At 37.0% G+C, this 15,351-nt stretch overlaps 1 protein-coding gene across 8 annotated transcripts in view; it reads left to right on the plus strand.

Moving 5' to 3' along the window:
- ADAM22 (ADAM metallopeptidase domain 22) overlaps positions 1–15,351 on the plus strand; it is a 115,142-nt gene that overhangs the window by 57,918 nt on the left and 41,873 nt on the right. For all 8 annotated transcript variants that reach the window (XM_083869117.1, XM_083869119.1, XM_083869118.1 and 5 more), the window contains 9 exons: positions 375–438; positions 1,066–1,135; positions 6,199–6,269; positions 6,765–6,839; positions 8,885–8,956; positions 9,961–10,127; positions 12,040–12,124; positions 12,564–12,654; positions 14,493–14,544. In XM_083869117.1, coding sequence (XP_083725243.1) covers positions 379–438; positions 1,066–1,135; positions 6,199–6,269; positions 6,765–6,839; positions 8,885–8,956; positions 9,961–10,127; positions 12,040–12,124; positions 12,564–12,654; positions 14,493–14,544 — 743 coding nt within the window. In that variant the 5' untranslated portion in view covers positions 375–378. The remainder of the gene's footprint in view (positions 1–374; positions 439–1,065; positions 1,136–6,198; positions 6,270–6,764; positions 6,840–8,884; positions 8,957–9,960; positions 10,128–12,039; positions 12,125–12,563; positions 12,655–14,492; positions 14,545–15,351) is intronic.

The raw sequence follows: 15,351 nt of genomic DNA on the forward strand, positions 1-15,351 counted from the left end.
GCATGTGTTCCAAATATGTGTTCCTAAAGACAGGTTCCTTATTTATCTGTTGCAGGTAGATATCGCCTGCATGGGATTGGGGGCTTTGAACTGGATTTTCAGTTGGTTAAATTAGTCCATTTTGTTTTTATATGCATTGTAGAAAAGATTTGTGGAAGAAAGAAGAGTCTGCTTTACTACAGAAGAAAACCTTTCTTTTTGAAGTGAAGAAACAAAATATTGATCCAGAATTGCATTCAGTTCCTGAAACCATTCTAAACTCTTCCTTTCCCAAATATTTAAAGTTTTAAAGTATAATAACTTTAAGAAGTTACTTCCATGTTGCACTAGTGTTTGTTCACTAAATCTGTATTTATATTTCCTGCTCTTGACAGTGGGATGTTCTATGATGGGAATCATACTTACCTTATTGAACCAGATGAAAACTACACTTCAGATGTAAGTAGAACTTACAGAAGTCCTGCTGTGTTTTTTGAGTACAGTCATCCATGGGTACAGGGTAGGCATAAAGCCGTGGGACCAAAGGGTCATCCCCTCATTCCCAACTCATTTACCTTGAATGTGACACTCCGTGGACAAAAGCAGACCTCCAAAAACTAGACAGTGGTGTGTCTGTATGGATGTGCTCTGTAGCACTTGGCTCTAGAGCACTCCAGCACCAGAGGAGTCAGCAACAGAAACCTGTGAGTCCCAGTCCCCTTCTCTGGCACTTCCTGCTCTGTGTTTGTTGTATCATTCTCCTCCTGGTTCATCCTTGACTCCAGTTCAGCAGCTCCTGGGACTCTCATTGACTCTCCCTGAGCAGCTCTGGGAGCCGAATTTAGGCCCAGCTCTGTGTGCTCAGCCACTGTATTTGAGGTACTCAGATATAAAAGGGGATTAAATATGGCATTAGCCATCACACTGCAGTTGGGAAAAGAAGAATGTAGAGCAATGGTGCCTTGCAACTTGCATGTTCACTGGTGTATGTGTTGGGTAACAAGAACCTTTGGAATTGTCTGTTTAATGCTCATGAGATGAATTAATTTTTCCTGGTGTAATATGGGCAATTATTTACTATTTCAGGATGACTTCCATTTCCACTCCGTTTACAAATCCAAGTTGTTTGAATTTCCTTCAGTTGACCTGCCATCTGGTATGATTTTTTAATACTCATGACTTATTGAGTGTTTTAGTCTAAGGCCAAATTTGTTGATTTTATTTGATAGATCATCTTCTGAGAGTATATTGTTTTGTTATATATACATCCTTTACCCAAGTTAATTAAAAAACACTGAAAAACCCTGCATTTTGAAACAGCAAAAGCACAGGAAAAGATTCTGAATCAAATGAATGAAAACTATCTTAGACCTTCATGTTGTGATATGTGTTTCTCTTAAGAGGTCATGTGGTCTGTGGGCTGGATTATGTGCTAGTAGTTGTAGAGAAGAAAGGACTGAGGTAGCCTAGAGGTGATGAAAATAAACACCACATTGATGGTGGTTGATAACCCTTCCTGGGTTTTTCCTGTTTTGAGATACAAGGTGAGTACCATGGAGTGAGCATAAGCCTGGGAGACAAGAAGTTGCTGAATGTCCTTGCTGTTCAGTGGCTCTCATCCCAGTCCCATCAGCATCTTTCACAGTACTGGCCATGACGAGGGCCCTGCGTTTCAGTGCAAAGGAATTTGGAGGCAGAAGTGGTTTCAAGTGCTTGTAGTTATGAATGCCCATATTGTGTGTGAAGGGAGAAAGGTTTTTTTAAGAAATGGGGTTTCATCTGCGCAGTTGGCTTGTTAATTGAAGCTAAAATTGCAGTATTTATGACATATCCCTATTCTGTCAAGGATTTGCCAGTTTTACAGATAGGTTTTCCTGCTCTACAACATATATCCCAGATAAATATCAATGTCCTTCATATACACTGACATTTTGGTAGAAACTACCTCCAGATTAATTTCTTCAGGAGAGTTGCAGTTGTTAGGTCATCTTGTTACAAGGTATTTGTCCTATGGTAACAATTGGATCTGAGATCTTGCCGTGCTGAGTACTGCATGCTGATGTGTCTGTCCCTGGAGCACAGTTTGTGTAGGTTTGGCAGTTGTTAAGCAAAGTAGAATCATTCAGGGAGCTGATGAAAAAAGGAAAAAAAAAAAAAAAAGGAAATTGCTCAAAGTTGCCTTAATTTCATTTCTGAAGAAGGAGTCTGTCTGAATCTAAACAAAAACAGTGTCCCAGCTTGGTGCCTCCTGTCCTATGATGATGATTGCCCAGGTGAGGTGAAGGCGATGTTGGGATGGAGGGACATGAGCACAAAAGGCTCATTCATGACTTCTGCACAAGGCATTGACTTCTCTGTCACAAAACTTCCTTACACACGTATTGTGCTTGCTACCTGTGCTTGCACAGATGGTAGTGTAATGAGAGCAATTTGCTGAACATAAGGTCAAATAATAAAGTGCATCATTTATCATATTTTCTTGAGGGCATATAATTAAAAAGATTGGAAATAATGCAACTAATGCTGAGTTTAAAAAAAATCTTCTGTTTCGGGTTGTTAAACTAAGACACTGCTAGTGTTGGTACTTACTATCTATAAGCCATTTTGTAAGATTTCCTAATAGTGAAACTTTATGTTTTCAAGATTTTGGAATAAAATTGTTTTCTGTTTTTAAAATTATGAAAAGGGATTAATTGCTAGTAAATGCCCCAGTTTCACCTTGCCTCTTGATTTTCAAAAAACTGTCAAACTAGTGCTTCATAGTCTTGTTTTGGTTTTTTCTTCCCACAAAAATCCAGACTTGCTTGTCCAGTTTTGATTTTACTATAGATAACAAATAAATAGTTGCTGGCTTTACTGTATAAAGCCCAGCATGTGACATAATGTTGTCTTCTAGATTGAATTAGAATCGCAGGATTGTAGAAAAGATTTAAAAAGAAATTCAATTGCAGAGTGGTAGTCTTCTCAGTTATGGAAGTATTTGTAATGTGAATAAGAGGTACAGGGTGCTACTCTTCCATCACTATGTTAAGGATCCCATGTATGGAGAAATTGACTTTAATTCACAGTCTACTCTCCCACATGCCTATACTTGTTTTCGTAAAATTGTTTGAAAAGGTGTTTCTGATGTTTGTAGTGAAAATTGCAGTGTAATTACATGTATAATATTATATCCTCATTAGGAAACCCACCATTTTTCTTTGTCTGCAATTATTCAATTTATATCTGTCTGTAAGTTATCCTCCATGCATAGTCACAGCTCCAGAGGGTGAGAGCTCCATCAGTATCTCTGCTTCTTTTCTGCCAGTCTGGAGAGGTCTGACTTCTGTCTTGACTTTTTTTTTTTTTTTTCCTTTAAATAATACTTGCAGTTAATTGCTAATAGTATTGTTGTGATTGATTTTTTGGAAGTGCTACAACAAAATTATTATTAGCAGTAGCAAGCACTGTGCTGGCATCTGTCATCATAACTACTCTCATAATTTATCAGTTTGACTGGCCTAAGGAGATTTTCTGTGAAGACAAGATTTTTCTCTTATCTTTAGAAGAGTGTGTGTATAAGGTAAGAATTCCACTCAGCATTTCCACTGCATTAAGAATGAACTGGAGAGATCACTAACTTCAATAATCCAGCTTCAATACTGGTGTTAGAGAAAAAAATTCAAGTGATAGGGATTACTCAGTATCAGTGATAGTAAAAGCACATCCTATTTTGTCATGGTTCAGTAGCAATGTACTTTATACATTCTTTTGTCTCCTGGGTATTAAAAAAAAACCACACAAACTTTTGCAGAAAAGAACTATACTGTGCTTTGCAATGGTCTGAGGAATAATGAGGATTTTAAATAAGCAAGCTTGGACAGATGACTTGGCACACTTAGAACATTTGACTTTGTATTTACTACACTGTGTTTTTTCTCACAATCTCTGTCAGTTCTACAATACCCTGGCATGGTTTTAGATGAAAATATGTTATTAAAGGTGCTGTTTTTCAAATAATGCATAACAGATGTCCTTTTCTTTTAGGATCACATGAAAAATATGCAGATATGACACTTAGGAATGTGGTTTAGTGGGACTTGGCAGTATTAGGTTTATGGTAGAACTCAATTTTAGCAATCTTTTCCAATCAGGATGATTCTATGATTTTGTGAATCTTCATTACATTTTTTCAAGGTAGTATATTCCCATCAAAATATTTGCTAGGCTCTCTCAACTATCAACATTGCGTGTGATTTTCCTAGTCGTGTTCTTTTGCCTGAGGGTCCTTGGCAGGAAATGCAATCTGTGTACATTTATCTATCTTGTGAGTTATAAGGCAGTGTTAATGTGTTAATGGTAATGGCTGCATCATTTCCCTTAGAGATGACTGACTTCTGGTTGTGGGTAAAATAATCACGTCTGCTGGTAAAGTTCTCTTAGACCCTATATACATACTGTAAATTATGATTTTATTGATTGAAAAGTGTTATTTTTACCAGTTTCATTACACATGTTATAAAACCAAAAATGACAGGTGGAAACCCAGTTGTCTAAACTAATTAACATACATAAAACATAATCATAAACATTGTAAAAAGCTTTTCAAGATTTAGTTTCTTTTCATTGCAAGCTCAAAAATCTGCAAGTCTTTAAGCAATAAATAAAGAGCTTGAGTGTGATTTAATTTATCTTTGGTCTTTTTTGTAAAGAAAGTCCTCAAGTACATTGGTGTAACCATGAAAACGTTTTTAAGCAGAGAGCCTATGATTGTCCAGGTTGCTCCGTGAAAAGATATCTGCAAACCACACATACCAAAATGGCATTACAGTCCCTAATTTACCCAAGACAATACCAGTTAGTCGTTATTTGTTTCCCTGGTTTGTCTTATTAGTAATTTGCCACTCATGGTTAAGATCATCACTTAGGCCTGGCAATGTCTTGGCAGATGGGCAACTCAGCTTTTTGTTTTAAGATTTTGCGATATGGCAGTCCTGTTAAATACATATCAGCATGGTTTTTAATCCTATTTTTGAATCTCATGCAGAAATTGTACAATTAATGTACAATTACATTAATGGAAGTGAAGCTGTGAGAAACTTTCCTGTCTCACCAGCAAAACTGAACTGGTCAGGAATTTTAAAACAAGTAGAAGTTGTGTACAAAGATATGTGAACTGGAAGCACCTTAATTTACACAGCTCCATCAATCCTACAGCACTATAGGGATGTTCTATAAACACAATAGGACTATTTACTTATCTGCAGGACTGGTAAAATCACTGGAACACTGAAAAAGTTTTCAGTTCATTGAAACTGAAAGTATGTCCAAAGCTGCAGACATCACAAAAGAGGGAAAGCAGTAAAAGGAGAAAGACATTATTACAAACTAAGCAACTGCAAATATTTAATTTGCATGAATTAAAGCAAGATCTTCTTGGGTGAATAGCAAACACATTTATGCAAGATAAGGAAAGAGCTTTATTTCATATAGGAAAAAGAGAGGCAGGGACTATGAATCTAAAATTAAAAATGGAAAATTACTTATTGGACATTTGAAAGGGAGAGAGCAAATGTTGTCTTCTGCTTAGTTTATAATGTGTCCTTTTCCGTGAGGGGCTAGTAATAGATTTGGTGAAAAGGATTTGGCAAAAGAATAAACTACTTGATGCTCATGAATAGAGGTTTAAGAAGTTAAAGACACAGAGGGATTAGCACAGAGGAATATTGTGTTGGTAAGTGAGCATTGCCAAAATCTCATAAGGTTTCTCCCAACTCTGACATATTTTGCTTTGTGAATATAATCATCTTAAAGCATTAATTCTGCCTTCCATGCTCTTCTTATTAATTTAGGTAGCTATTGCAAGAGCTCTGTGAATGTCTGCTGAATTCCCAAAAATGTGATTCACTCCATGGAAGCACTATGCTAATAATATTTCATGCCCAGTATTGGTAAAGTTTTGGCATAGAACATCTGCTCTGCTTTCTGAAGCATGACACCCACAGATCATCTGTTTCAACACACCCAGATTATCACTAGTAGAATTTTTAATAAGAGCTTAGTTACTGGGAAGCATCTGTAGTCTTGCCTCCCTTCTAGCTGGAAACTTAAAAAAATGAGTTGTTGCTGCATCTGAAGTGATGAAGAATGCCATCCTACTGTCATGTTGCATCAGGGTCACTAGTTTCCGGGTTATATTTTTGTAAATACTCAATGTATTTGTCTGTGTTTTCTGCTTAGAGTTCTGGCAGACAAATACTACATCACAGAATTTTGTTGTAAGGCCAAGACACAAAAGAAGGAAAAGGCAGGTAAGTGCCAATATGCTTCTTTATAAGGAATATGCCATGTAGTTTGTTTCATGTCTGCTGAGTTAATTTGTCCAGATGGAGTCCTGCTGCTCCTGCTGGTTTGGCATGAGATCTCTATATCAGTACAGCTAATATAAAAAGAGTTATCTAATGTATGCTAAATATTGATGGATTCTCTTGGACATTACCTACCTCAAGCATTAGGAAATTTTTAAATGCTGCTACATTGTAAATGAAAAAGTAGGTAAAATATTTTTGCTCATTTTGAGTATAGTTTTATCATAAACTCCCATAATAAAACCTATATAATTTTTTAAGTGGCAATAGTGACAAGTAGCTAGTTTATTTCACTTTATTTTGTTTCAAAATAAATGTTCTAAACAGAGACTTAATTCCTGTTGGTTAAAGTGAGGAAGCCACTAAGTGCAGATGTTTGTTACCAGTTACACTCTCTCTGTATTGTTAGGCTCTCTTAGAGTTATATTCTCTCCATAGGTTCGTCAGATTCCACGTAAAATCGAAGAGGAAACAAAATACATTGAGTTGATGATTGTAAATGATCATCTAATGGTAAGGCTGACACATTTCAACATCTTATAGTTAGACTCAAATTGTCTTTATTTATCCAGAGAGCATAACGATAAAGAACACTATAAGGCCAGATTAAATTCAGTATGTTCTTAATAGAAGGGATTATGGTCTCATTGATAAAGTTGGTTTGAATTTTGGCAAGTTAATTTCACCAACTAGGCCTGAGGATCAGAAAGAAGGGCCAGAAAATAACTAACGTCAGTGTGGCTTAAGCTGATGATTTTCTTTCTGGCTTTCCTGAGCATTTGTCTTAGTTACAGGCACTCTGCAATACACAGTGCAGTTATTTCAATTGTGCAGCAGCTGTGGAGAATGGGGATATTAAAACTGAATAGATTTTTTTGATATGTCCCAATCAATGTAGAGAAAATGATTTTGTTAAACTTCTCTGGGAGAATACAGTGAGGTTTTTAACATAGTGGAAAGAGTCATAATAACAGTGTGTTGAAGAAAAGCCAGATTCATTTAAATGGGAAAAAGCACAAATTTATGTCAATGGAGATGATTTATTGATCATCTGATGAAGGAAATATCAAAAGAAATGGCAAATTCTTCATCACTTGCAGTGTTCAAAGGTAGCTTCAAACACAAACAATGGATTTGCTCTTGAACTAGCTGGATAAAGTTCAGCTTGGTAGTGCCCATCTGACTGGTGACATTAGATGATTTTATGGTCCCTTATGGCTTTAAAATCAAAATATTTCTATGAATCTTGTCTACTTCTTGTGTAATGTGCAGCAATTCCCTCATGCAATACCTGAATTGGCAAAAATAGACATGAGAGTGTACAAGTGTACAAGGAGTCTGCCACTGTCCTTAGACAGTGTACTCCTCCACCAGCTCAGTTTGATGAACACAGGAATAAATTCTTGGATTAAAACTAATAATACTAGATGAAAATTCCTTAAATCAGTGTAACTGTGTTTGATCCTAAAAACTTGAAGCCACAACTTTTCCCTTGGGGTCCTATCAGTTCGGGCAGGTTTTCTTCAAGGACAATGTTTCCTAATTTTGTCTAATCACAGCTACTGCAAGAATCAGTCCAGTTAGGAGTTTATTCTCTGAGGTAAGTGCCAGGTATCAAAGAAGCCAAATATTTTCCTCCTGTGAGAAGGAAATATCATTTGGTCTGGGCCTAATTTCCTTGGTTTTGGTGGTTTCCGCCCCCATTCCTGCTTGAAAGGATGCCTTTCCTATGGCCTAGTTGTGGGAAACTTCTTGCCCATGAAAAGATCCTTACTTCCAGAAGATATGGACAATTTTCATTCTAAAATCAAGCATCATGGGGCATAAAATGAAAAACATTTCTGAAAATCTTGTACACTTTGTCTTAAATTCTTCTGAGGTACCTGTGACTTTCACACCCGTGATGCTCATTCATAAACTGTTTTTTTTTTTCTGCAAATAGGAGTATCTGGACAGCTATTTCCAGTGCCATTTTTATAACACTGCATTACAAATTTCAGTAAAGGTGCCATTGGATTCTGATTGCTGAAGTGGTTTGAACCAGTTACTGTGGCATTATAGGAGTGTGAAACTATACAAGAAGAAAACCAGAAACAGCTCAAGAGAGAAAATTTAACCAAAAGGGAGTCTGATAGATTAAAACATGGATTGCAGGCACTTCTGGGATAACACATCTTAAGGAGTCTCAGCTATATAAGTTTTTGTTGCTAATTTCTGCATTGGCATTTGGGATTAATTTTAAAATTGCCAACAATAATGATAATGAAGAGAGTAACAGAATGTTCCTGTTCTTATATAATTTTCCAGTAAAGATCCTAAAGTACTTTCTAAAGAGGAATTCATACATCCTCACAACAGCTGTTGTAAAGTGTATCAGTAATGTGCATTTCTGAGCTATTTTCTATTATTGGTTGTTAACATTACATTCAGCACAAGAGATAAAACCTTGCCCAGAGGCTTTATTGTGGATATAATTTGTTTTTACTTCATGTTGTTTTGGAAATGGACCTTGTGTTCCTGAAATCTGTACCTGTTTCTGGTCTGTGCTTGTTTCACAGTGTAAAAAGCACCGCTTGTCAGTTGGCCATACCAACAGCTATGCTAAATCAGTAGTGAACATGGCAGATTTAGTAAGTATCACTCAGCTATATGTTCTTTTACGTGTGAGATGAGTCATAAGATTCTCCTGACGATAGATGCAGGAGTTATCAGTTCATGGTATAACAATAGCAATGCATGTGAAGATTACAAATTTTCATCTAGAACCATGATCATTCACCTATAACGCTTTTGTCTAACACAAAGCATCAGAGGGGTTTTGTTTCGTGGCTTTAAACCTTTAAGTATCTTGCTGGATTGGTCCCTTGAGAGTCTGAGTTTTAAGGACCACCTTAGGTATGACAATTTCTAGCACAGGATCCCTGTTTTGACAACTTCAAACCCAAAAGACAATCTGAAATTCTAATGCATTAAAATTTCTCCAGAAAAAGTGCACTTGAGTAAATGAGTTAGAATAGAGACCTACAGGTGAACTATATGGATTATATTTATGATACTAAATTGAATGAGCTGCTGGCTCTTGCACCTCACTGCAGAAAAGTATTAGAAAAAGTATTGCTTGAAGAAGAGAATGCTTGAAAGTATTTGGTGTGGAGTGTTAACACAACATTGAAAGGATGGCCCTTTTTTTGTGATTCAGCCAGCATGAGTTGAAGTACTCCCGTAGATGTATATAACAGTGAAAAATATGGCTTTATAGATCATTGTTCCACATAAGAGGGCCCTTGTGTGTCATTGGGTGAGCTGGCTGTTATAACAGACCCATTAATTTCAAATCTTTGAACTATTTGGAATGTAGTAATTTTTCAAAAATCACATTTTTCTTCTATGTACTTCTGCCTGTGTAGGCTAAGAGAAGGCTAAGAGAACTGATTGAAGAATTAAGCCTAAAATTTTATTTTTGCTTGGTTTTTATGTTGTTAGTTTTAAGGGACATAAAATTACCTATGAGAATGTAAAGTGTGCTGGAATAAGCTAAATATTTAGTTATGTAAAAATGCAAGCGATTACAAAAAAGGGGTAAACCTCACCTTTGTTCTATTTGACATATTTGTTCATTCTGTTAATGTACTAGATATATAAAGAGCAACTTAACACCAGGATAGTATTGGTTGCCATGGAAACCTGGGCTACTGATAACAAGTTCACCATATCTGAAAACCCCTTGGTGACTCTACGTGAGTTTATGAAATATAGGAGGGATTTTATCAGAGAGAAAAGTGACGCAGTTCACCTTTTTTCGTACGTAACCTTGTGTGATGTTTTATTACTGGGGTTTTTTCTTTCCTTGGGGGTTGCTTCTCACAAGTGGCTAATGCGTCTCCTTTCTGTTGTGTGTGTAATCCACAATAATTCAGAAAATAATGTTTTGGATGGGGAGGTGGGAAAAAAATTAATGCACAAGCTGTCTGCCAGTGCAGATAGAGGTTTGACTCTTATTTTAGGTTTAACATACTAAGCCTGAGCTGCATGCGCTGTAATCCTTTGTTATTCTGTGCAATTACCTACTCTACAAGTGCAGCTACCTGAAGAGTCATGCATGGTTCCACCTCAGAGGTTGGCTTCTTCAGCAATAGAGCACGAATTGTTTAAAGGGCAGAACATTGGTTTTGAAACCAATGAGGTTTTCTGCTTAAGTGCATTATGGCCTGCTTTACTTTGTTGAATGACCTGCATGCTGCAGGATTACTGAAGTGTTTCGGATCCTCAAAACAGTTTGTTCTCCCAAGACATTTGAGCTATAAGAATACTAAACTGAGAGGAATGTTATTTTTTCTAAATATCTTAATTGTTTTGAAAATCAGATTGATATAAAATATATTTACAAAAATACAGGAGAGATACATGGCTGACACTTTTGATCCACACAAGACATGCCAGATGAATATCTCTGTTGGAGGCCTTTTTTCTCTCTGCTGACTGTTTTAGGAGCCTTTAAGAATTAAATTTAACTTAAACACCTCACTTCACATGACTTCATTAGGGTTGCAGGATACCCAAGCACAGTATCCACCCTCAGAATTTTTGCATGTACTTAATTACTGCCACTGATTTCTGCCTTGAAGAAAGTAGTAAGATCTTCAAGTGGTGCTTGCAGATTTTGGTTTCTGTGTCTCAGATCTTCATCTCTTAAATGGGAATCAGGTTTTCTCATATCCTTCGTGTATCTTCCCTGGTGACATTGTAAAGTCTTTGGGGGCCAAGTCTGTTTCTTGTGCATGTGTGTGGATTGACTAGGACAAAAGAGAGCCCAATTTGGCCTGTGCCTGGGTCTTTGGATACCACTGTAGTGCTAATTGCAGTGCTATACATAGCACCACCACCAATGCTATTTGTGGTATTGCATTCATAGATTGTTTTCACAAAGCAGTTTCTGAAATTGTGTCTGTGAGTGAAGTTAGGGGTAGCTGGTGTGAGTGGTTACAAATGAGCTTCCACCTTTAGCGCAGTTAGCCCATTGTGATCCTTCTTGATGTTTTTCTCTTCTCACCTGAGAAAAATAATTTGCTGGATGGATCAGTACTCTCAGGTGGGGCAAGAGTATATTTTGTCTCCAGTAACTGGCAGTCATTCATGCTGATGTGCTCAGCACTAAAGAGGTGATTAGATTTAGGCTCAGAGTGCATCTGTTCCTTGGATGAGATTGGCTGTAGCTCTAGGGAGTTTTCACCTACCTCTGCATCTTCTGCTAATGCATCGCCCCTTGAGTTTTAGCACATCAGCACTGCCTAATTAGATGTGTGTTGTTTCACTAGTCCCATGTGTTGGGAGCATGGTGGCCTCTCCTGAGCTCTGCCTAGAGCATGCGCCAGTGGAAGCCACTTGCTGCAGTAGAATGTCAAGAAACAAGAGGCTGGGTAGATCCAGGTGTTCTGGCAAAATATTCCCCTTCTTCTTATATTAGGTAGTTTGAAAAGGAGTAGGAAAGATGGCATAAGTTTTCTGGAGATAACTTGTCATCTGAGGTTTGTGAGTGGTTATCTATTTTTCCATTTGATTTTGCATAGTTTGCAGCGTAATGGTGGCATCCAGCATTTGCAAATGCCAGCTTCTCATTGGGAATTCAGAAAGATAGATAATGGAATAGGCAGGTGCAAAACTCATGGACTGAGCAGGGTAAATAAACTTCTTTTTCTTCTTGTTTTTGTCAAAGGGGGAGTCGATTTCAGAGCAGTCGAAGTGGTGTGGCCCACACTGGTGGAATCTGCTCCTTGCTTAAAGGCGGAGGTGTGAATGAGGTAGGTGGGGATACTGGTACAAGCAAAAAGTGGTGGAAATTTATCTGCATGGAATTTATCAGTGCAGACATGTTCCTCAAAATATTTTGCTTTTTTTTTTTGCTGATGTGGAATCTTAGTGCAGCTCTATAGAAGGGACACTTAAATGAAGAGTGATGAGTGAATAAAGTCAATACACTTCAAATACACTTTTAAGCAAATTCTGCAATATCCTGTCATTCATATTTCCAGCCACAATGCCAAGAAAGAAACAGACTTTCTCTTATTTAGCCTGTCTATAAGCCAGTGTTTAATTTTTATCTAGCTACCCTCAAGTAAGAATTCTAACACCGTGTATCTGATTTTGCCTTTTTTTGCCTTGATATGAGAAAAGCTTCACTTGAATCTGACACACCTGTGTGTTACTTATTACTTTTCCTGCCTTTCTTGTTCCTTTCAGTTTGGAAAGCCAGACTTAATGGCAGTTACCCTGGCACAGACCTTGGCCCAAAACATTGGCATTTTCTCAGACAGAAGAAAACTTCTAAGTGGTAATTTTATTAGCTTTTACACTCTATCTCAAGAGAAAAATCTTTAAAAGTGGAGGACCTTATCAGTGTCTTTCTGATATGTACTTTTTCCTTCTGTTTCTCACAATGTTGAAATATTTTTATTTCTTGCAGTAACATGAGAAAGGGTCTGACATACTAATTTTCCTTTATTTGAATGCTCTAGTATCCAAATGCCCATGAATCCTGACAGCACTAGTGTAACCATTTCATCCAAAATAGACTATAAAGATGCTTGCCACTTCCATATGTTTCAGGGAGACTGGTGTCCCACCCACAGACCAAATGGCTGCCATCTTATGACACGAGGGTGGGAATATACATTACTAGATCTGGGAATAATAAGGAGCCTCCTCAGTACTGTTATGTAGAACAGTTTTAACAATGCAACTTTTTATCTGTTTTCCTTGATTGATTTCCTCTTGTAGATTACCCAAATCCTGTTTCTCCTGTAGATTACCCAAATCTCCAGTATTTGCTACCCTGCTTCTACCATTTCTCTGCTGTAACCTTGGTATTCAGCTACTTAGTTATCCCTGCTTACCTGAAATGCTTTAATCTCCACCATTGGGCCTGCAACAAGCACCTTGCTTTCCTGCTTCCATATTATATGAAGTTCCAGCTTAATATGATTCAAAAAAAAAAAAAATACAGTTTTGAAACTGTTTAGATAATGAATTAGAGTGTGGATTTACTGGATTGTGTATGTTTATATGGCCTGTGTATAAAAAGATAAATTACTCAATTAGTGGATTCTTTTTTCAGGCATTGTAAAGATAATATATAATGCAGAAATACATCTGCATTTAAAGGGGTTTTTTTTCAAATTATGTAATACTATTTTTAAAAATACTCAGAAATGTAGGACGGATGCTCTATCCTGCAGACAAGTTCAGTATTTATTTTCCAGCCATATATTTTTGAGTGAATGTAGAGGCAGGGTAAAAGTGAAAATTATGATAGTGATGATTCCCTTTCTTTATGGCTGAGAGGGGCAGGACACTGTTTTGGTAAGGAGAGAGGAGATAGCATTTGTTAGACAGAGTTTTGTTTCCTTTCTAATTGTACTTTTAAAATGGAAGCAATAAACTGATGCTCATGTGTACAGTAAGAGAAGTCATAGAACGTGCAAGTGGAAAACATTTCTACTGAAATTAAAGCAAGACACAGCTTTGAAAGAGGAGGATTGAGACTAGAGCAAAGTGTTCCCAGCTGGCAGGGCAGAAGGGAGTTGCGTGGGGAAGGGAGGCCGGCAGGGGAGGGAAGAAGGGAGGGAGAGCAGAGGAAGAAGCTGATAGATTCTGCTGTATTTCCTTGTGTTCATCGATCATTCCGTGCTTTGTTTTGTCTGAATTACTCTTTAGGGTTTTTCAAGGGAAGATTTTCAAAATCACATTACCATAGTCCAAGAAGAGAACTAAACAAACAGAAAAGTAAAATGATACTTTTTTTTTTTTTTTTTAACTCTGAAAATTTGGGAAATGAGTATCATCACACAGGAGAAGATGAGAAGGCTGACTCATGATTTGCAAGTGCTGAAGGCTAACACTGCAGTTTCCTGTAAGGGAAGGAAAGAAAAACAGGACATATTTTCAAAGCTCAGGATTGCATAGAATCATGTAGAGTTTCTAAAAATTTTGGCAAGGTGCACTGATACACTTAAACTAAGGCGTGCAAAAAACAAACAAATTATTCTTTTCAACTTGTCTGGAAATATGAAATGGAATTGAGTACAGTGTGCTTTTTATGATAAGAATTGTATTATTTTGCACTCACAAGACTTGGAATGTAACTTTTTTTTAAATCTTTTTTTTTGTCAGGTGAGTGTAAGTGTGAGGACATGTGGTCTGGATGCATAATGGGAGATATGGGGTAAGACATTTCACTAGAGAAAAGTTGTATTCTTCATACAATGACATGAAGGAAAGGTGTGAAAAGTTTTCTCTTTCGCAGTTCAGCAGAATATTTTTGATTACTCAGTTTTCAGAAAGTAAAGTATTAGAGTATACAGAGATAAATTCAAAGAAATGTGAGAATAAGTGAGTTCATGAGAAGGGCATGTGAGGATTTTTGCTGAATGCTGATTTAACTTGGAAAGCACAAGGCTCAACAGTCAAGCCAGGTCATTGCAGAGAAGCAGAAGCAGGCATAGCTTATTTTCTCATGCAAGTTTGCTATTGAGTTGTGGAAACAATGACACACCCTAGTTCTTGAAATCCTATAAGCAAATTTCTGAGGCATGTCTCATTTTCAGTGTTTATGTTGGAATCTTTCCTCTATCTTTATCACTTTTTATTGCCCAGTTTTTGTGATGTTGGTAGAAAAACTGCCCCCATTGGAGGCTGAATATGTTCATGTTCATACTCATCTGTAGTGTCAGTGGAGAGACTTTAACATAATGACCTGTGAATCAGCAAATTTTTGCTGCTGGATAAAATTTAATGCTTTCTGAAGTATATTCTGACCCTAACACTTTTTATTACAGGCCTGTCTTTTATCATACATATGAATTACATTGTAGTCTAGTTTTAGATATGAATTACATTGTATTCTAGTTTTAGATATATACAGGGCTCAGTTTTTAATTATTTTGACTGGATCCACAATTTTTCACAATTGCTTTATGGTCAGAAAAATTTTGAGCAAACAAGTATGTCTCATTGAAACCTCTTTGAAAGT

This window comes from Zosterops lateralis (genome assembly GCF_965231275.1).
Source record: "Zosterops lateralis genome assembly, chromosome: 1".
Classification (NCBI taxonomy): domain Eukaryota; kingdom Metazoa; phylum Chordata; class Aves; order Passeriformes; family Zosteropidae; genus Zosterops; species Zosterops lateralis.